The sequence below is a fragment of the Eptesicus fuscus genome, chromosome 13 (assembly GCF_027574615.1).
Source record: "Eptesicus fuscus isolate TK198812 chromosome 13, DD_ASM_mEF_20220401, whole genome shotgun sequence".
NCBI classification, from domain to species: Eukaryota; Metazoa; Chordata; class Mammalia; order Chiroptera; family Vespertilionidae; genus Eptesicus; species Eptesicus fuscus.
The window spans coordinates 24,714,501-24,737,731 of record NC_072485.1 but is presented as its reverse complement, the minus strand read 5'-3'; the positions used below and the strand labels follow the sequence as shown (position 1 = coordinate 24,737,731).

Sequence of the window (23,231 nt, the reverse complement as noted above, 5' to 3'; positions counted from 1 at the left end):
ACCTTATTTATTCTCTCACCGAAAATCAGCAGCTCTCTCACCCTTTATGTCTACATCTCCTCTAGTACTTAATGTGTGTTAGAGTACTTAGTGTTTGTCTTATGTTCAGGCTTGGCTGTGAGCTTCCTAAAGGCAGAAAATGTGTTATTCATCTTTGGAGCTCTTACACTTAACACAGCTGGTGTCTGACCCCGAGCAGATGCCCACTCAATGTATAGGGTTAAATTTGTTCAAGGTTCACGGAATTTTCCTATGTCTCTGTTAGAATATGAGATCAGATACTGGTAGACAGCTCAGGGGTAGCAAGTCATAATCAGCCTTGACCTTGGGTAACTTACAAGAGCATGCTCTGGGAGGTCTGTCAAAATGGCAGCATGGCTTGGGTCTGTGAGACGACGGGGCTCCTTAGAAGTCAGTAATACTGTCCATGGTAATAGCCTTCAGTGTAGAAGTCAGAAGGCCTTGTACATCTACGAGTAAGCCAGCAAGGCACATTACATTTCTGAAGTGTCCTTGGGGGAAATTACTGTGTAGAAAAGTTATTTAAGGTAGCTAGCTATAGGCTATGTGAGGCCAGGCAAACATTTTCAAAACAAAATGTTTTCCTAGTCCTGGAAAATACTAATACTAATACTAAACATTACAAAATACTAATGTCAGTATTCAAGATACATATTTCAAAGGAAACCTCTTGATGTGGTGACTGCATTCATCACAGTGACTCTCTTCATCTAGTTTTGATTCTAAAAACAACGTCATTTTCCCAGTCACCCAGAATAGACATACTGGATTCTTCTTTTTTTTCCCCTCTCCATCTCTTTTTAAAAAATTGCTTCCCCATTCCAGTCAAGATTCTGGCATATGTAAATGTAGCACTCCCTTCTTCCGACAGCCACATTAAAATTACAACTAAATTACAGAGCAATGATCATTCAGAACCACCAGCAGTGTAGCGGAACAGAAATCCTATAACTAAAGATATACAGAAGAAGCCATGTTGAGACTGGTAGGAGGCTCAGAGATGTGGAATGGACTGGTGCCTCACATACCTACATGTGGAGGTTAAAAATTGAGCCTAGATATCCCTAGGCTATGGAGGTTCCCCTTGAGGAGTCAGGAGTCCAAGCCCCACACTAGCCCCCAGGCTAGGGTTCCATTGCCAGGAACCTAAGTCCCATAACTTGTGTCTGGGAAAACCAGCAAAGACTGTAGCTGAGTGAAAGGGAGGGCTGTTGGAGCCCCAGCCATTCCTCTTAAAAGACACACACACACACACACACACACACACACACACACACACACACGAACTCACTTGTTCTCAGCTGGGCCTTTCTTGGGCACCTCCAAGCCAAGCACAAGTAGCAGTTATCTGCAGATCGCTCTTTAGCTCATACTGGGTGGCCCTGGGCAAGGCACAGGCGCGGCTGACCTTGACCTGCACCTCTCTGATGATTAGTGACATTGAGCATCTTTTCATATGTCTATTGGCCATTTGTGGTTATCCTCTTTGGAAAAGGGTCTGTTCAGGTCCTTTACCCATTTTTTAATTGGATTCTTTGTTTTTCTGGTGTTGAGTTTTATAAGCTCTTCCCAATTTTGGATATTAACCCCTTATCAGATGTATCACTAGCAAATATGTTCTCCCATTCAGTGAGTTGTCTTTTCATTTTGTTGATGGTTTCCTTTGCTGTGCAAGCTCTTTTTAGTTTGGTGTATTCCTATTTGTTTATTTTTTCTTTTGTTTCCCTTGCCCAAGGAGATATATCAGAAAAAATATTGCTGTAAGAAATCTCTGAGATTTCACTGCCTATGCTTTCTTCTAAGATTTTTATGATATTGAATCTAACATTTAAGTTTTTAATATATTTTGAGTTTATTCTTGTGTGCGGTGTAAGAAGGTGGTCTACTTTCTTTCTTTTCTTGCATGTCTCTGTCAAATTTTCCCAATACCGTTTGTTGAATAGTCTGTCTTTACCTCATTGTATGTTTTGCCTCCTTTGTCAAATATGAATCGACGATAAAGGCTTGGGTTTATTTCTGGGCTCTCTATTCTGTTCCAGTGAGCTATATGTCTGTTTTTATGCTAGTACCACGAAGCTTGGATTAATATGGCCTCTTGGTATAGTTTGATATCAGGTAGCATGATTCCTTCAACTTTGTTCTTCTTTCTCAAAATTGCTGTTGCTATTCAGGGTCTTTTGTGGTTTCATATGAAATTTTGGATTATTAGTTTTAGTTCTGTGAAAATGCCATTGGTATCTTGATAGGAATCGCATTAAATCCGTAGATTGCTTTGGGCAGTATGGACATTTTAATTATGTTAATTCTTCCTATCCATGAACACGGTATACACTTCCCCTTATTTGTATCTTCTGCAATAAAATACCTAGAAATAAATTTAACCAAGTATGTAACACACCTGTAGTCAGAAAAATTATAAAACACTGCGGAACTAGAGTTTTTTAGACTTTTCTGCTTGTCTAAATTCCTTTTTTATTGTAAAAGAATGATGAAAATTTACCTCTTGCTTTGTGGGGGATTTCTAGGTCTGTTTTGATAGAACCCAGCTCTGGAACAGCAAAAGGAAGGCTTGAGCTTTATGATCTACTACGTGAGATCAAGACTTCTCACTCTGCAAGACAGATACCACAACAGCTGTATGGCTTGGACAAGAGGAGGCAGCATGGAGGAGGGTAGAGAGGACTCTCCTCACAATTGAATGGGAGGCAAAAGTCATAATAATTTTGCCCTTTTAATTGTGTGGAGTGCTTAGAACTTCTAAGTATGCTTGAATAGATAATATTGTAACCAAAACGCAGGTTCAGCTGACTGCCACCAGAAAAGCCAAACTCATGAGACAAGTTCTGATGCAAAAGGAAAGAACTTTATTTAGGTGCCCCGACCTGGGAGGATAGTGGACTCCTCTCTCAGAGACCATCCTGCTTCCTGCTTGAGCCCAGGGTTCCTATAGGAATAAGGAAGGGGTGGTGTTTTTTGTTTGTTTTGTTTTGTTTTGTTTTTTTAAGAAAATAAAAAAGGAACAGTAACTTAAAGTTTATTCCAGCTACAATGCAGGTTATTCTGACTTTAAGGTAGCATCACATGGCATACTTCTGAGTCCATTCCCGAGATATTCTGTTGTACTTATCTCTGTCTGTTTTATAGATCCGTGCAATCTCTGGCACTAGGGGGTCATCTGGGTCTGGATCACATAGCCGTGAACAAATGAATAAAAGAACTTTAGAAACAGTTAATGCAGGAGACCACTGTGATCTTAGAATATCAAGACAAATGCTGGCATTACCGTTAATATTTGGATGATAAATTCTTGTAAATGCAACCTCAAGTGGTTTGAAGGGGTAGTCTGTAGGAAAATGAATTGTCAAAAAGAATACACCACCTTGATATGGGCTGTCATTAGGTCCCATAATGGTGGCTTCCCAATGAAACATATCATCCCCAACTGGACCTGCAGAACTTTGTGCTGGAGGGTCACGGGCCAAATCACGAAGTTCCTTGTTAATCCCTCTCAGTGCCATAGTCTGTGCTTTGTGCCTGGCCTCCCACTATCTCAGTGTGTGCTCAAAGGTCCGGCCAAAACTCTTGATTACCCTGGCAGCAGGGAAGACTTGTCTCTTCCTCTCATACGGGCTCTGCCAGACACAGGCACTGAGGGGCCAGGGCCTCCCTCCAGCTGCGGCCTCAGCCTCCTCCCCACATGGAAGCTGGGTGCCTCCCTGGCCCTACGGGGCTCATGCTTAGGACACAGCCACAAGATGTCTGCTCTGACAGAACTAGGGGATGTGTTTTTTTTTTTTTCCATTATATTGCTAGCATTTGGCATGCACTCGGTTTCTGTCCATTCATCTTTCTCGCTTTTTGGCCTGTTCAGTGTAAGAACCTTCTTACATCTGGTCAATGAAGGAGACACCCTGGTGCTTGCTCCTGACTGTCTAGGGCAGTGGTCGGCAAACTCATTAGTCAACAGAGCCAAATATCAACAGTACGATTGAAATTTCTTTTGAGAGCCAAATTTTTTAAACTTAAACTTCTTCTAACGCCACTTCTTCAAAATAGACTCACCCATGCCGTGGTATTTTGTGGAAGAGCCACACTCAAGGGGCCAATGAGCCGCATGTGGCTCGCGAGCCGCAGTTTGCCGACCACGGGTCTAGGGTATCAGGGGCACTGCGAGAGGTGAGGGCTGCAGGACCCTGTCAGGAAGTCTGGAGATGCTGCAGCCCTCAGCCTACATTCCACATTGGACATGGCGCTGGCACATCTGGGAAAGCCGGTTGGAGTCTGCAGAGCACCCCTGGATTCTGGGGTGCCTGAGTCCTCCGCGCATCCCTGACTCTGCCCACCCCTCTAAAGTGCCCCCCGCCCCCAACCCCTCCCCGGCTGCTGCTCACCCTGCCAGCTGCCGGAGTTCCAATTGACTGTCTCTGGTAACATGATCGCATTCTATCCATTTATTTCTCCCACAAACATTTGTTAAGCATTTATTTTGTGCCAGGCATTCAGGAGATATGCATCAAACAAAGAGTTTCAGCCTGCTGTGTAGTAGAAACTCGGGCTGCTCTGAAAGCACATAAAAGAGATACCTTACTTTCTGTAGTAACTTCAGAAATTTAGATAAAGTGAAATTTAGGTAAAGTGAAGGACTGTGGAACCATCTATTGAAAGGCCAATGTGCCTGGAATATGGTGGAGATGGGTTTAAGGCGTGTGACAGGTAGTTTTGTGGAGGGCCTTTTAGACCTTTTGAATGATTGGAGAACTAGTCCACATTTGTTAATGATTTTTATCCCCTCAAACAACCTCCTGAGACCAACAGACAAGATATTACAATTCCCACATTATAAATGACTGACATGCAGCTAAGATGTTCAGCATCTTGCTCAAGGTCAGGGCATACCTCAGAGTTTTAGAATTCTCCCACTTTCACCACATTCATTTAATCACTCGTTGAACAATATGTATGAGTATTTACTGGTATAAGGCCTAAAATCAAGGGTTGGTATTATGTGCTACCCTAACATCTGGTAAAATCAGGAAGGCCTTGAATGGCCTAGCTGCAAGTTTTCCTCTCCACTCTGGTCCTGCAGATAAGATCCTCTGGTCAAATACCGCCCCCCACACCCCTCCCTTATCAATGGGACCAGGCACAGTTCCCGCTTATTCCTGCCAGCCTGCAAAATTACTCAAACAAAGCAATCACATCATCCCAGCAGAGCCAGGGGCCACTTTTCCCCTTTAGTACCACAAAGCCTGCCTCCCACAGCCTCTAGTGGTTCACTTTGTTCCCAAGTACAGCCCCCTTGTGACCCTGCATGACATGCATTGTCCTCCTCTCCTGCATTGTGAGTGCATGTGACTAATAAACTGCTCTTGCTCTCATCTGTCCAGTGTTGAGTGGCCTGTGTTCTGCCATTCCCATGACCCTGTGTTGGGAACCCTTCCCTCAACAATAAGGTAAACGGGCGGGGCATTAAAACAGTGACAGAAACGCACATTTCAAATGGAGTAAATGCAAGGAGTTGATATGTTTGGAGATGACTGCCTCTGTCTACCTTGAGTTATGGAGCAAACCGACAGCAGAACTTTTGCTCTAGAATTAAGGAAAGTGTTTTCATCAAAGGGCTCTCAATGCCCAAACTGCACTGGTGAGTGTTTTGGGGGGAATGCTACCCAGGGGGTGAAAGGCAAGAGGAATGACTAACTTGATGTTCTGCTTCCCTGGTAAGTGCCCATGAAACAGATTTTCTGGTTTCTGCTAAGATTACCTGGAAAAGGTACCTAATCCTCCATATGTTCCCTTTCAGTAACTTTATATGATGCATGGGAATTTCCCTGGGAGATCAGAAAGGCTCCAGTCATAATGGAAGCAATGCTTATTTTATTGTGACTATAAGAGTAGTAAATACTGAGTTATAGCACAAGGGGAGTCCAATTTTGACTTTAATAAATATTTTCATTGAATGCTGCATAACCAAAACCTATGAATAAATAAATCATGTAAAGTGAAATTATGACTTTATGCAAGAAGCAGTAAGAGGAGATATTAGGAGAATTCCTGGCAAACGTTTGTTGTGTGAATGAAGCTTTAAAAAAGCTACTAAACCACTCTGGTCCCTGTTACTTATTTTTATAAGTGACAAGACATTGTTGCAAATTTAGGAGTTAGAATGCTTCACTTATGAGAAACTGAACCATTGATCAGGAAGGAAGACTTGGACTGTCAATATAATCATTGCTTCATTTCAGCATTTGTTGAGTTGTGAGTATGCATCGCAAGGACAATACTAAATTATTCTAATCAGTTAAACTGGAATCCTACTGTTTCCACTTCTTGGTCATCTAAATAAAAGTATTTGGGCAATGATATTTAAATTTTTATGTTGTACTTTGAAGTATTATGTTTCTGTGGAATATTTATCTCTTCATATTATATATTAGGATCCTATTGATGTTTTTAGCTTTGCATTATCACTTCCTAAATCTAATCCCAAAGTATTTATTGAAGAAAAAAAATAAAGCAATTAGAGCATAAGCGCTGAGGTTATGCGAAACTTAACAAATTCAAGGAAATAGTATATTACCTATTACCGTGTATTTGTGTATTAATCCAGTTTATTTTGTTTAGAAATTCTTTGAAGAGTTTCTAATTGAAGGTAGATTTGGATTTGTTGGTATTATTCAAGGAAAATTATAATGTTTCATTTGTTCTAATAATTTCTCAGAAGCAAATTAACTAAAGAAGTGAATTAAGGGTCAACAGCTACAATATAAGAGCTTTGTGCTTACAGCTCTGTCCTCTCAATTACTGCACCTTTTTATTTCTCTCCGTTGTGAGATTGCAGAGCAGAGAGATTTAAATTGCCGATGATGAAGTGGAAAAACACCAGATACTTGATTCTAGTGACCAGTGAACACCAGTAGCAAATGGACTATTGGGAATGGACTATTAAAAAAAGGCTCAGCCATCTTAATACCTGCTACTTGAAAATAATAGTTAACATTATTACAAAATGGATACATATTTGTTAAAACACACAAACATGCAAAATATAATTTAAAAAATTAACGTCTTCTTTCATGATGTCCTTCAATAGAGATAACCATTTTAATAATTTGATTCTTCCACTTTACAGATTTTAAAATATGCATTTTATTTACTTGGAGAAATGGTATTGTTGAACTTTTTTACTTAATTATACATTTGGGCGTCTGCATGTCAGTTCACAGAGATATATATCTCACTTATTTTAATATAGTAGAAATGTACTATGACATAAGCCCTGTTTTTGTTAGTGAACATTTGGATTGTCTTTCATTTTTTCTCATTTCCAACACGATTACAGTGAATAGACATCTTCACTTATGTATTTCTGTGAATTAATATTCTTATAGTGGATATTAGAGATTGAATAATAATAGTGGTAGCCGTTGGTAACTTTTTGGTCCTCACTATGTGCCAGATGTTCTGCTAAGAAAGTGCAGTATTCCCTTCTAATCCTTACCACAACCTTATTAGGCAGGTTCTTTTATGTTTCCTTCTTTTATAGCTGAGGAAATTAGGTCTTAAAGAGATTAAATAATTGCCCAAAGTCACCTCGCAAATAAGAAACAGAATCTGAACTTAAACCCCAGTCTGATTTTGTAGACTATCAGTGCCCTCTTGCCACCATCACCATGCCTACATCTCCATTGGCGTTTTTCCACCCAAACACATTCTCCCTTCTCAGCTTGAATTTCTGCTCCAGATTCCTCTCCCCTTTGCTGTCCTGGCAGCCAAATATAAACCCCCAACCTCTCCTTTGACCCTTTTATCTGGAGACAGGCCTGAACGTCCAGTCCCGCCCTTGTTGTGCCCGGACCCTTCCTCAAGCCCGTGTTGGCCTCCCTTGCTTAGGCTACATCCCTGGTAGATGTGGAAGCCTACCTAAGTCTGAGAGTGGGAGAGGACGGGAAAGTTCCCTCTAGGTTTTCTGGATTTATAATGCCTTTGCTGTCAGCCAACAGATTCCAGCCGACCAGCAGTCTCAGAATCAGTCACAAAGAGCAGCTGTCCTCATAAATCGGGGGTTGGTGGGGGAATGGAAAGAAAAATTGCTGCATGTCCGAAATGGAAAGTCATAATGCTCTTTGGTGCTTTGAATCATACTGGCACAACCAAGTATTGGGAGCAGCCAAATAAATGAACTGGAAGATGTTGGCATGTCATTCGGTAAAACTCATATTGCAAAAATAACCACCATCCGGTGCTGATGCTTAGACAAGCTATGTGAACGACAGTGTACAGACTGTACAGTGTTTGAATGACCTCTGGGTACTGTGTGGGAGGAGTACATTTGTCTGGAAATTTTCTGTGTGTCCATCGTAACTCAACTTTTTTCTAAATCTTATCCTAGTTTCTCCTTTAAACACTTCTTTTTCTACTTTTTATTTTCTTTTGTTATTTCTAAACAAAGTTGTTTTCTAACATTTGTTTATGTGGCTCTCTGTCTTTCAAACTGTGAGATAGGGTGTGGATCCTATCGCATTTATCTTTCGTTCTCACCATATTTTTCTCTACCTTTTTTTGCTTCCTTTCTCCCATCCAAGTTTATCAACAATCTCTTCTCTGTCAGGCACTGTGAGACACATCATATCCCTAGAGGTAGATGATGTGTGTGAAAGATGCAGACTGTTTTCATACCAGGCTTATAATCTAATAGAAAGTGTTGGCAAAATTAGACTCTCACATAGTATCTGACACAGAGAAGATACTCAATAAATGCATTTATTATATTTGTTAAATTCTTACAGATACGGAAACTGATTCTCAGGGTTATTGACTGACTTGTCTGCTCATTCCTTCAGCTCCAGTTGTGATTGCCTGCTGCCATGATGCAATTCCCATCTTGTCTGCCCAGTTAATGTACCATATTTTTCCATGTATTAGATGCCCCCACTCTTACAACCCAAAGTTAATAAATCAATATTTTAAACATATTGCTGGTTTTCCTCTTAAGGCATTCTTCTTTTTTGGCATCTTATGGAGTTGTTCTTCCTGTTTTCTCCACTATCTGATCATACATTCAATGGGAGGAGGTCCAAATTGTTTCCCTGCAGCTCTTTTGCTTAGCTGATTACATTCAGTTTGAATTTTGCAGAGTAAGACAGTCGCTTACCATATTTATCTTTTTATTTTTTAACATCTTTATGGGCTCAGAACTCTCCGGTCCCTATTGCATCTGTGCACTCTCCACCTCCACCTCCAATTAGGGCATCAGCTGATGTTAGTAACAATAAGGCTCGTGATTGAGGAAGCCTGTTTGACAAGGTATGGGCAGCTAAGCACCCATGCAGCTCTCTCTTCTGCTGTCTTTCATGTATAAGACACCCCTGGATTTTCAGTCTAATGATTTTAGAAAAAATAGTGTCTTATACACGGGAAAATACGGTAATTATTTTTATTGTAATATACTAAGATGAGGGTGGTTTGTCAGGGCTCATAATCAGTGTTAATTTTCTAAGAATTGGCATGTGAGAAGGACAGGTGATCAAAGGTTATACTCCCTTTACTTTTTCAATGTGATCATTTGCATGAATTTTCTAAAAGATCATTTATTGTTCCAAACTGTGTCTTTGGCATAGAACCCCTCCCCTCCCCCCATTGACCCTATGTCTATGCTATGTAAGTTATAAAAATAAATTCTTGTTGCCCTGGCCGGGTGGCTCACTTGGCTGGGGTGTTGTCCTTGAACCAAAAGATTGCAGGTTTGACCCCTGTCGGGGTGCATACCTGGGTTGCAGGTTTGATTCCCAGTTGGGGCATGTTCAGGAGGCAACCAATTGATGTTTCTCTCACATCGATGTTTCTCTCTCTCTTATCTCCCCCTCCCCCTATCTCAAAAAAGCAATTAGAAAAAAAAAATTCTTGGGTGAAGATTACAAATAAATTAATAAATTACTAATTCACAGGTTTTGTTGTGCTGTTTTCCCCCTTAGCAGTTTTATTTTTGTTTTGTATTTTATTTACTTTTTTATATCAGAACTATTACCATAATATATATTATCAATTTGGGCAGATTGTACCCGTGCGTAGAATTTTCACTAGGGTTTGACTAATATAAGAAAAACAGAGTCCTGGCCAGATAGCTCACTTGGTTGCAGGAAGTATTCCTCTGATGTGCCCTGTTGAGGCATGTACAGCAGCAGGAGTCAACCAGTGAGTGCCTGGGTGAGTAGAGCAACAGATCTCTCTCTCTCTCTCTCTCTCTCTCTCTCTCTCTCTCTCTCTCCCCTCTCCCCTCCCTTCCGCCTCTTACTCTCTAAAGTCAAATAAATAAAAAAAGAAAGAAACTTTTGGAAGGTGCTGCTTAAAGAATGTTGTTAATAAGGGTGCCTATTTTCATTGGGTGGATAGGTATAGGAATAGCATGCAACTCAATGAAATATACCTGGAAAATGAGAAAATGAAAATTATTTTAGAGCAATGGCATATCTCCTTCATTAGGCCTCCTCGGAGAAGGGAAAAGAAAGATTTAAGATGTTGGATGTTGGAAGCTGATAATAACAAAGCATCAGTTGTATCTTATGTAAATTATTGGACTACAGGAAAAAATCTAATCATTTCATCTGAAACCCACAGCGTATTGTATGTAAGTTAAGTTAGAAGGACTGAGTCATTCTTGCTATTCTCCACAGAGCAGTAACTATAAATTTCACCCTATATGTTCACTTCTATGTTGCATCTTCAACTAATAACCGTCATTAATAATATTCTGAAACCAGACACCCAGTTGCTAGACTGTAAGTGTAGCTTATCTATAGATGAACAGGATTTATTTGTTCATAAAGAAGTTAATTGGACATGTAATTTTGGAAAAAGGCCTTTCAAAATATGAGTGTGGTGAAAATGTGTGTTCATGTATATATTTATACAACCTAACTTTACAGAGTATACCATTTTTGGAAAACAAGATTTACAAGGTAAAGAATATAGGAAGAACTAAGCTTACAAGTGGGCTCCTCTGGGGGAAAAAACAGGTCATTTTAAATGTCAGTTGACTTCAAATAAAATAATTCAAATTCGAAAAGCTTCCATACATCATGGTAATATAATGAAAACATGACATTTTAACTCCTTGGAATTCTAGTGTTGGGTTATAACCCTAGTGTCCACTACTTACTATCTGGAAACTGTGACTCATCATAGGTATTAAATAAACATTGAAGACTGGAGAAATTCATCTACCCTCCACTCATCTACTCATTGACTGATTTCTTTTGGAAAGCAAAAAGGAGAGTGGAGTGTCCAAAGTTTCCTGAGAAAGGTCCAGAAAAATGATCTCCAGAGTCATTCTTCTATAGAGAAAGAAAAGGACCAGGCTAAAGCTGTGTTTAGACAATCGAAATAATTGGACCACATATTGATAGACTGGCTTATTTTAATTATCTTAATGAAGGCACCAAATCCAATAGATTGTGGAGAAATGAAAGGGCCTAAGCACCAAATTAGTGTCTGAAGAGCTAATTCTATGGTCCTGTATATATTATGTGAATGAAAGCATTTGTCTCTGTCCCGCCACCCCACACACATAAACACACAAATGTATTTGTACTAAACAACCACACATCCCGTGGGAGTTCTCGTCAGCTGCTGGAGTAACCAAAAAGGCAAGGAAACAGTCCTCAATTACAAAGAATAAAATACTAGCTTTTAGTAAGTCTAAGAGTTGTACTGTTTAAAAATAATCATTAATGATTTGATGAAAGGACTTCTGATTGGTTAACTGGCTAATTGCAACCTTATCAAAACTCTGTTCCTAGATGAATACTACTCATGAATAGTTAATTCTGAAAATGTTCTGTGTGCAGGGAATAGAAAAGGGTTGAGCCCACATTTCATACAGTGTAGCTGCCCTGGAACAAAGGGGTTTTAGGCAGGCACTGTATGCTGTAAGTAGGAGATAGGGGAAAGATAGCAATAATTTCCATGAATTCCTCTAAGGACTCATATGGGAAATAGAGGAGAGCCTGCCTATTTTTTTTTTTTTTTTTTTTGGTAGACTCATCTTTGTTTTGCTTTAATTTGCTCTCAGAATAAAACACTCCAGAATTGTCCTTTGGGGGGCTGTTACCATGGATTGGTTAGTTACTTTATTGACTGTGTATTAACATTCTCGGAACTGCATGTTCTGCCTGTTTCTACACTAAATTATACTTCCCAAAGTAGGCAGATGGTGGTGCCTGTTTTGGAGGGACATGTTTCTGTGTGTGTGGTTTTGTGTGTTTTTTTTCACACATGCTATTTGTTTGGACATTGTCCATCTCTTATCTCAGTGGTCAGTAATGGGAGGTCAATTGCAATGTACAGGAAAAGATCATAAGATTTTATTTCATTTATTCTCTATTTTATAAGATTGAGCACTTACTTTGCTCTAGATAATGTGATCAAGTACAATTTAAAAAAACTCCTAGTATTTCTGTCTTTCCTCTTTGATCTACCCAAATAACACAACCCAGAACTCCACAACCAATAGCTGCAAGTTTGGTATTCTCCAGATGTTTCCTCATGTCTTCCTCTCTTGTATCCTCATCTCTGTTCTCTAAATCTTTGTTTTACCTTTGCAAGGATAAAAGTGCATTCAAGTGACTTTTCTAAACAAAACAGCTTACAAAGAGGAACTCTCATCTTTACCTTTATGGCACAGAGAACTAGAGGAGGGTTTGAAATTAGTTGTCCTTTATTTCTACCAAGAACTTTCCCTAGTGTCCAACTCCCTTCAGACCCCTACTAGCAGACATTCTCTTAAGTGAAAAGCTTTCCCCAAAATTGGGAAGGTAATTGTGATTGGAAAAGAGAATGAGGGCCCCAAAGAACAGGGGAGAGAGAAGGTTGGGGTATAAAAGAGTCATCTCCACTTTCCAGAAGTAGCTTCTCCTCCCCCTTCTCCAGGATGGTAAGACATGGCTCCTGCCTCCAAGGAGGTTTCAGTCTAGTAAGGGAGATAGACAAGTCATCCCACAATTATAGTATTGTGTGGTAAGTGCCAAAGGCAAGCGTTTCCATAGAATGGGCTCCCCACAGGATCATTGTTTAGCTACTTCCTTGAAGGTGTTGGTATAACTTTCTGTGATCTGTTTCATATTACTTCTTTCAAAGGAGGTAAGTATAGGAACTGGATCCCTGGAGGGTATACAAAGCATTCAGAAGGTCTACATGGAAGACTTTTTTTCTAGCAAACAGAGGGGAGCTGGTGGTGGCTTACTTTCCCTTACACAGGAGTTTAAAAAAATCAAACCAAAACAAACCTCATCCTCTGGGTGTTGCTTTTCTTATTATAAGTGGCAGAGAGAAAATACACTTTTTCTCAAAAGTAAGGTTTTTCATCTATAATATATTTGAAATCTAGAAGGAGGAGCATTACATCTTACACATTCTAATCTCATTTTACGGAAGAAACTGAACCCCACATGTGTTAGCAACAGTAGCCTACGTTTATTGAGCAAGCTCTTTGTTTCAGACTCAGATATAGTTTACATTGACGATTATTTAAGTCTCATGACAACCCTAAACTCTAAGAAACAGATTTTATGGGAAGGCCATCATATAGATAAAAGAAGCTGAAGCCACACAAGGTTAAGGAACTTGCCCAAGTTCACACAATTTAGAAGGTGGTAGAGACTTGAACCTAGATATTAATGGCTCCAAAGCTCATGCTCATGACCACAGTGGGAACTATGTAATCCAACAGAGCTGCTACAATCTTTCCGTCTTTTGATCTAAAATGTCTCTCAAATCTATTGTCTGGGTAGTGGTTCTCCACCCCACCATGAGCCAGCTGCTTATATTGGGTAGAAGGACAAATATTACATGGGAAAGTAGGAATTGCAGGCATGGGAAAGTGGGCACGGGATAATCTTTACAGGTTACAAATCATGCGGGCTGGGGAGGGGGCGTGTCACAGAGAGCAGGTGCCTCCGGGTGCCCAGGGACCAGATTACAGGTGATAGGGGCTGGAGGTTGGAAAGAGCAGGTGCCTTCTTAACTAGGTTGTTTTGCCACAAACAATCTTTGTAAATCTTTCCATAATGATAGGCAGTTCTCCAAAGGAGGATGGACTGCATTCTGATCTTAGCTGCAGTGTCCCAGTTTAGGATGTCCTTTCTCTAATCAAAACAGAACCGTCATGGTTAACAGATTATGATTAATATTTCTTCTTATTGTAGCTGGTCCCCAATATTCTATTTCTATCCCTAACAGTATGTTTTAAAAGACTCTCTTGCTAACAGATTTGCTGTAGAGACAATGCTGGCTTGCTGAAGTCTGTAGCCATCTGAGCAAGCTCATGTGGCAAGGAACTGCTGGCACCTTCTAGGGCCTGAGAGTAGCCTCCCTCAGACAATAGCTAACAAGAACCTGGTGCCCTTAGTTCCACAATCACAAGTAAATTAATGCTGCCAATAATTGGGATAATCTTAGAAGCAGATATTCCCCAGTCAAGCCTCCGGATGAGAACACAGCCTGGCTGACCTTGTGACTGCAAGCTCCTGAGACCCTGAGCAGAGGACCCACTTAAGCAGTGCTCAGACTCCTGTCCCATGGGAACTAGGAAATAATAAATATGAGCTGTTCTAAGCTGCTAAGTTTGTGGTACCTTTTTCACAGCAGTAGATAACTAATACATCCCCAGAGTTTCTGATTCAGTGGATCTGGGGGTGGGTCCCAAGAATTTGAATTTATCAGAATGTCTCTGAAGATAGTAATACTGCTGGTCCAGAGACCTCATTTTGAGAATCATTGGCCTAGAACCTAGACAACTGCATTATATCCTCCTTGTTCTCTTCATACACTCTCCTAACTTCTCTCTTCCATTTCTCACACTGCAGTCAGAGAACTTCTTAAGATGCAAATCATATTGCTGTTTCCTAAAAACCTTTCAGCACCTTCCCCCAAGGGTGCACGCTCTGGTGCTACAGCCCCGCTCCCTTGCTGTCTCTCCCTCCTCCCTCCCTACACAGGTCCTCCTTTTCATTCCCCAGTTCCCTCCTCTGCCTAGAACCACCCTGTCCACCCAGATTAACTTCTCCTCTCTCTTTGGATGAACTTTGACTCACCTTCTAGCAAAAGTGGTAAGTAACCTCCTTAGCAAAGCCTTCTCTGACCTCTGCCTGGATGAGGAGTCCTTGTTTTACATTGACTTGGGGATGAACTATATGGGTTTATGAAACTCATCTGTCAGGGTTCAAATCTCAGCTCCACCATTTTACTAGCTATGGAAACTTGGACAAATTAATTAACCTTTATGTGTCTCCATTTCCTCAATACTAAAGTGATATGCTTAGTTACTTCATATTAGGAAAATTAACACCTCCCACATTAAAATGGGATTGATTGGCTGATAGTACTAGGTTATTTTATTAAGATAAAAAAAATCATATGAGTTAAATGCATGGAAACATGCCTGGCACTTGGTGTACTCTCAATAAATGGTGATGGTGCCTGCTTTCTCTGTTGTTATTACTGTTGTGATCTACCATAGACACATGTTCCCTTATTTCAGTGCTTTGTAATTTTGTATGTGTGAATGTCCATCTCCCCTTCTAGATTATAAGCACCATGAGAGTAGGACCCATGTCCAGTCCTGCTTCTGTTCTTAGCTCCTATGCTTGGAGCAGTGCCTGGCACAACATGGACAGTCAAAAGATCCAGTGCATATTTGAGGAAATAACAGTAACACAACCCCAGTCCAGGAGGCCTATTCCCTGATCAATATGTTTCCTTTCCAGTTGGGTGGAATGCAGTTTCCTCTATATTTCAGTTCCTAGTTGTACCAGTCCCTGAGCTCTACCCTTCATCCACTGGGTTGTGATGAGTCTGTTAGGTTGTCCTTGATCTTGGGTTCCAGTGGACTCCATTCCATCACCTACAATTTGGTTTTGCCATGGAATATGGAGGAGATGTACTCTTCAATAATTGTACCTGAGCCCTGGCTGGGTGGCTCAGTTGGTGGTGAGCATTGTCCCAAACACCAAAAAAGTTGCAGGTTTGATCCCTAGTTGGGACACTTATGAAAGGCAGCTGATCAAGGTCACAGTTCAATTCCCAGTTGGGGTACATGCCCGGGTTGTGGGTTCCATCCCCAGTAGGGGGCATGCAGGAGGCCATTTATCAATGATTTTCTCTCATCATTGATGTTTCTATCTCTCTCTCCATCCCTCTCCCTTCCTCTCTGAAATCAATAAAATAAAAACACACAATAATTGTACTTGGGTCAAACTCTTTAACATTTTTGCTTCTTAAGATTTTCCTTCGCACTTGTTTCAAAGTTGTACATCTACCAGATGCTAATAGGACATCATTGCTCTAAACCAAAATGTGTTGGCTTCTCTCCGAGATCAAGTCCAGAACTCAGCTACTTTTCTTCAGGGCTGGTCAGAGTGCTGCACAAGAGGTGATGACACAGCTCTCTTTGCACTGGGCTGGAGGGTGGCTGTTTCATTCTTGATTGCTAAAATAGAAATTCATTCTGTAGATTTTTATTTATTTTTTACTTTATCTGGAGAGCTGACTTAGGAAACTATAGTCTGCAAGATTCCCTGGAGATGTTCTCCTCTCTACCCTAGTTTAGTGACCTTTCTTCTGAAACTACTTTTGAATGTCTGGGTTTAATTAAGAGTTTTTGCATGCACTTATAGAAGTTGTCCATGTCCCCCCTTTGTTATTCCTTCATCTGATTTGTGTTGAACATATATTTTTTGATAATTAATTATAATTGCTTTGGACAATTATACAATATTAGCTCTTTCTTAGGTCTGCAAATCCTTAATGCTGGCTTATATGCAACTAATGATGATAGCCATTGACATAATCATTTCTAATGATCTCTACTGTCTACCTAGTTTTGCATATAGGATATAATTCAAATTTTTGGAAGGTTGGACAGAATGGCTCTTGGTTCTGTGTTTAAAGTATTACTGCAGTGTTTACTAGAAACAGGTCCATTATTGCAAACTGGATTTGTGTCTATACTTTCCAACTCTGGAAATGTGAGGAGATTCTCTAGTTCTCTTTGGCTATGTCCTCACTTTTCCACTAAAACTGTCTTGAGCAATCGAGACCATAAAAGATATCATAGGGCCCTGGCCAGGTTGCTCAGTTGGTTGGAGTGGCCTTCTATACACCAAAAGGTTGTGTTATTGGTGGAATTGGGGTTATTGGGGGTACTGCTGGTATTAATAACTAGCTAATTAGTTATTAATTAATTAGGTGCGGGTTTGATTCCCATTCAGGGTGCATATGGGAGGCAACCAATTGATGTTTCTCTCTCTCCCTCCCTCCCTTACTATCTCCTTCCCTCCCCATCTCTCTAAAAAGTAAATGGACATATCCTCAGATGAGAATGTATAATAAAAAGGTATCATGTGTAATGAAAGGGCTTTATAAACTATAATGTCTTCTTTACCTGTAATTGATTATTATTTCTAATTCATATCATCCTGAAGTGATTTTGCAAAGTTTGTTTGAATGCTACATTCAGAAAAGAAAGCTATATTTCATTACTGATTATTTTTAAAAGTCAGATAATAGCAACTTATAACTATTTAGCACTTAAAATTTATAAAACATTTTCTCACATATTAACCCATTCCTAACCTGGTGAAAGGGGAAAGTTGATCTCGCTAGGCAGCTTGATGTATATATTTCACTTAACCCAGAAACCTTGTGAAGAAGCTAAAATTAGCTCCATTTTTTAGATAAGAAATTTAGGATCACGGTTCAAGGTGATACAGCTTGAAGTTAGGTCTTTATAATTCATCGCTCTTTTGTCCTCAGTGACATAGTTCTTTTCTGTGAAGAAAATTGGAAATAATACAGAAAGGGACCTTGAGTTTGCTAGAGTGGATCACTGTGCAAATTCTCCTCTTTGACTCCTAACCTTCACTTACTTTAATGGAGAAACATGGAACTAGAAGGGGCCTTCAGTCTCCTGAGATCTAAGTGTAACCAACGTATAGATCTAGCACTAAAATACTCTAGTGGTGACATTGCCCTTGCCCCCACCCCCACCCCCACAGTTGACTATATCTGGAGACATCTTTTATTGTTGCAGCTGGCCAGATGCTCTTGACATCTAAGTGGTTGGAGAGCAGGGATGCTGCTAAACATCCTACAGCGTGCAGGACAGCCATACCTCTCACAGCAAAGAACTGTGTGGCCCAGAAGGTCAGTAGTGCCAAGGTTGAGCAACGTTTCTTTAGCTGGAGGAGTTAGGGAAGGCTTGAAGGAGGCAACACAGAACTGGGGATGAAAAAATCATTTAAAAATTCTTCAAGCAGGCTATAGAGAAGCAAAAGGTATATCGCAGGTAAAGAGTGAGGCATTTGCCAAAGTAGAGAGGCCTGAAATTGTGCCTCCCCTGTAGGAATGTTTGAGCTCTTTGGCGCTGTTTGAGCATTTCTGGGAGGAGAAGTAGTGGGATGACACTGAAGCAGTGGGTTAAGTTCCCTTTTTCTAGAAGTAATTCACAATATGAGTTGGATTGTAAACTCATTTTGTCTTTGATGATCATGCTTTTTGCTGGACACCTGTGAACATCCCACGAGTTCTTAAGTTCACGGAGAGACACCTCTACAGAAATGAGGCGGGCAGGTAGTCAAGGCCAACCTCAAGTCCCCACAGGCCCGTGCAAGGACTGAATCACATGTAGGCGAGCACTCGAACACCTGCACTGAATATGTCTTTCCTAGTGTTTGTATCCACAGCCCCTGGTACAATGTCTCCTGCGTGGTCTCGGCTCTAGAGAAGTGAGATGAGGCAGCATGCGCCGTGGTACTCAGGGTGCTCTTATGCAGTAATACAGGATCTCCAGCCAATGCAGTTTGCTAGCCTTCCATGCTATTGAACCAATTATGCAGAATGATTCCCTCCTCTTTATTATACCACAGCTTCAATTTGGTTACAATCAATTCTATCCAATGTATCTTTCAACCCTAATATGTGTGTGTGCTGGCAAACCTGGGTTGGAATCCTGGCTTTGGCTTTTGCTTGCTGTGGGGCTTCTGCCAGATGCCTTCCTCTCTAAAATGGACATCATAACACTTAGCAAGGCTGTATTCAGGATTAGAAATGGTATGCAAAGAATCTGAAACTGTGATGATAAGTATTCTAAACAAATATTAGCTTTATTATCACTGCTATTATGGCAGTGCTGATGATAGTGGAGGATATGAAGGGTGATAAGGTGCATTCTTATGTTTTGGAGCTCCGCTTAAAAGAGCACCCACTCTCCAGCAATGGCATTGCACTGCTTAGTCCCACCCCCTCAGCGTGCTGCCCGCCCTGCACCAGCAGCCGTGATCCTGAGCTGTGTGACCTTGGGTAGTTTATTTAACTTCTCTGAGCATCACCGGGTGATTTGCAAGAACCAAATGAAATAAAACGTTTAAAAGTCTTGGCACGAAGTAGACACTGAGCAAATGCTGATTCTGTTCTCCCTGAGGCAGTCCTCGGCAAGATGTTTTGTGGATTTCACTGCTGGCAAAAACAAACGAGGTTAAATCAAAGTCAAGGGTGAAAAGAAGGGGAATCACAGAGTTTTTGTTTGGTTTGGCTTCGTTTTCTTCAAGTTTTGCAAAATAGGCGGAGATTCTTCTCTCCCTCAAACTTGAGTGGATTTCAGATGACCTGTCATTCTCCAAGGTGAAAAGTGTTTTTCTGATTTGATCATGAGACATCTCCGGACATTTCTCATAGATGGTTTTGACCTTGGACCTTGGATGGAGATAGCTCAACCCTGTCGGCACCAGTCTCCTGGTTACACCCTTTCCATTCCCAGTTTGAATTCCCAGAATTTCTTCTCTGGCTCAGTCATTTCTGCCCTGGCCTCTGGGGGGTCTGCTTGCACTAGACACACCTCCCCTCCCCCCGCAACACACACACACCATGGGAGACATTTTTCCTGTTTAGTCCCAGAGCTCCTGCCCTTTGGCTCCTGGCCTTACTCCAAGCTGCAGACAGTACTCAAGGCACTTTACTGATGGCCTGTACTTCCCTGCCTCAGGCCCTTCATCTTTCCCTGGCCCAGACTGAGCTCCAACTGGAGTTCAAGTAGCTCTCCCCCACTCTTTTGTTATTTCTTCTGATACCTTACAGTGCTTGCTGGTTCTTGAATATGCTAATGCACATTCTTCTGATTGAATTGCCCTTCCATCCTCAAGGAGGAGGGTGACTGTGACTTCCAGTCCTCAACCCAGACTACCTTGCTACCTCCTAAGCCAGTGGTCAGCAAACTGCGGCTCGCGAGCCACATGTGGCTCTTTAGCCCCTTGAGTATGGCTCTTCCACAAAATACCACGGCCTGGGCGAGCCTATTTTGAAGAAGTGGCGTTAGAAGAAGGTTAAGTTTAAAAAATTTGGCTCTCAAAAGAAATTTCAATCGTTGTACTGTTGATATTTGGCTCTGTTGACTAATGAGTTTGCCGACCACTGTCCTAAGCACATAGTATTTGTGATGTGATGATCACATTATAATACTTATTTGCATTGTTAGTTTCCTAGGTTGATTTCTTAGGGCACAGGGACTATAAAAAGTGAATCTTTATTGGATCCACAGCCCCTCGTACAATATAAGCATAGAGTAAATGTGCCCTAATGCATATAACTAAGGAGACAGGGTGAGAAGCAAAAACGACCTACAGACATGCTGAAGGAAAATGGCAGGAATGGGACTATGAGTAGACCCTTCAGATTTAATTCTGTCGGTGCCACTGTGAACTAAGCATTTGGAAAGTGAAGATACCAGAAAGTCCAGGAGTATTAGAAACTGAGCCACAATGAGTAGTGAGCTGGGAGAATGACCTGGTAGATGAGCAGGACTCAGAGGTGGGAGGGCAAATCTTCATTCCATCACTAAGTAGCTCTACGACCTCATTCAAATTCAGTTCTCTGATGCTACGATTCACTTTCGGTAAAACTGTGGTTAGTAGCCCCTACTTAGAGCTAATACATTTGGCCCATGGTAGGCACTCAATGAAATGCCCTATTATTAACTTCAGGGTTAAAGATGATATATACTTAAGGTGTTCCCTGCATATATTTTTTGCATTGTCTGAGTATATGGCATCTACCCTATTATTCCCATAGTCATGATCATTAATAAACATTTAGTGTGCCAAGCACTGTGGTGGGCGCTTCCTATACATTTTCTTTTTACTCTTCCCCCCAGTAATACTGTGTGATAAGAGGGTTTATTGACATATATATTACACAGATGAGGAAACTGGGGATTAGAGAATGTAGGTGTCTTGCCCAGTATCTCCCATAATAAGTAATTTAAGCCAACCAGTCCTGTTGAAATCCCTGCACTCCTCACCACTATCCTATAATGCCCCTTACAGGATTGTCAGAAAACACCCATGTGAAGCTTTCCTGAGTGCTGGCTATAGGAGCCTTAACAGGACATGTGGAAATGCAATTCCTGCCCTTAAAACACACATGAAACACTGTCTTTCAAGGCCCAGATGTACCCAGAAATGGACCAAAGGACCAGCTAATCCTAATACATAAATTATGTACTGAAATGATGAGACCACTGAGCGTCATTTCGAGCAGCATGAAAACTGGTTTAGGAGGTGAATTTTTGATGTCTTCCTTTAAAGTTCTCAGATTAACAGATATATATGCTGATTTTATCATGAAAAAAAGAAATCTAGAATATGTGTGTTTGTGTTTTGTTTTGTTTTTCCTTTCTACCTCCTCAAGGATAGGTAGAATTTTCTGCTTAATGATAAATCATTGTTATTTGTCTAGCAAATTACACTTTCCTAAGTGCTTTTGTAAACCTGTCTCGTTTGATCCTCCTAGCACCAGGAGAGGTAGGCCAGGCAAAGGACATTCTTCTTTATGAATAGATGAGGTGGCTGGGGCTCTTAGGGAGGGTGTTCTCCAAGGTCACACAAGTAATTAGTAACAGCCTGGCTGGAATCCAGGTCTCTTGCCTCAGCGTGCATCTTCCCCCAAATGCTTGTTGCATGGGTATCCGAAGGCTGCAGCCAAGTGTACACAATGAAATCTTCCACAAATGTTGACTGGCTGATTGGGCTCACAGTAATTGAAGATCTTTTCTCGGTGATTTCCATTGTGTCCGTGGAGGAGTTTAGGAGCACATGATCTCCAGGTTCCTGGTGCACAGGAAAGAGGCAGAGAGCAAACCATGCGACCGTTTTTGGAAGCTGTTTCCTCCGAAGCCTGAACCGACCTCAGAGCAGGGAAGTTTGCCGTTTCAGTCCGTGGTTAACGTAGACTCTCCTCTCTTCAGTCATGACTGGGAATAATCTGCCTGGAGCTTGTAAAATGGAGCCCAGCTTCATGGTAGAGAGGACACCCGTCCAACGACTGTGATTTCTGGGACATAACATCCACTAGGAGGTCCCGAGAGAGTAATAAAACTGTGTACACAGTGTAGTATTTTTTCAGATCGTCGATGGAGTGTTTTAAAGGAGTTCTTTGTAGTGCGAGCCACGTGGGCTGGGGATGATTTTGGGGGCATTAACGCTTAGCTATTTGAACCCAAATCAGCTGGTTTACATCAGCGTTGAAGAGACATTTCCAAGTTTTAGCTATTTATCTTGGTAATCTGTAAAATCTTCATTGGACGTGCATTTGCTCTGGTGTGGATCCATGCAAAAGATGAGCGCTGAGAATTTTCAGTGCAAAAATTCGGGGACTGTTGATTGCTTAAATCTGTTGTGCTGAGGATGAGGGAAGGCTCGGATTAGGATCCCTCTCCCAGCACATAACCACCCTGTCAGCTGCCCCACCTACAGAATGGGCACGTAACCAAGGCCAAGGGATTTTACAGCAGATGGAGCCTTTTGCTTAAATAACTTGGGGTCCAGTGCACAAATTCGTGCATGTGTGGGGTCCCTCGGCCTGGCTGGTGATTGCCCAGTCCAGATTGAGGCTGATGGAGGCTGGCTGGCCAGGGAGGGACCACGGGAGGGCTCCAGGGTGTGTCCAGCCCTCTTGCCCAGTCCCAATCGCCTGACCCCAGCAGCAAGCTAACCTACCGGTCAGAGCGTCTGCTCCCTGCTGGTCAGTGCATGTCACAGCAACTGGTCGAGTGGTCGGCTAAAAGTTCCACCCATCAGTCAGACACTTAGCATATTATGCTTTTATTATATAGGATATTTCGTCTGCATTGAGATTTTGCTCATGATTCTGTCTCTGGTGCCTGG

At 41.3% G+C, this 23,231-nt stretch overlaps 2 protein-coding genes across 4 annotated transcripts in view; one reads left to right on the top strand and one right to left on the bottom strand.

The window, feature by feature from the left end:
* The window catches only part of FAT3 (FAT atypical cadherin 3), a 528,869-nt gene that overhangs the window by 123,154 nt on the left and 382,484 nt on the right, over nucleotides 1-23,231 (top strand). The gene's annotated exons all lie outside the window — the stretch shown is intronic.
* Nucleotides 3,043-3,539, bottom strand: LOC103292923 (ubiquitin-conjugating enzyme E2 D3-like). The gene has a single exon (XM_054725479.1). It carries the CDS (start codon nucleotides 3,537-3,539, stop codon nucleotides 3,099-3,101), a length of 441 nt encoding a protein of 146 aa, XP_054581454.1. The 3' UTR covers nucleotides 3,043-3,098.

Coding starts and splice junctions, on each gene's coding strand:
- LOC103292923 (XM_054725479.1), bottom strand. CDS start 3,539: ATGGCACTGAGAGGGATTAACAAGGAACTTCGTGATTTGGCCCGTGAC.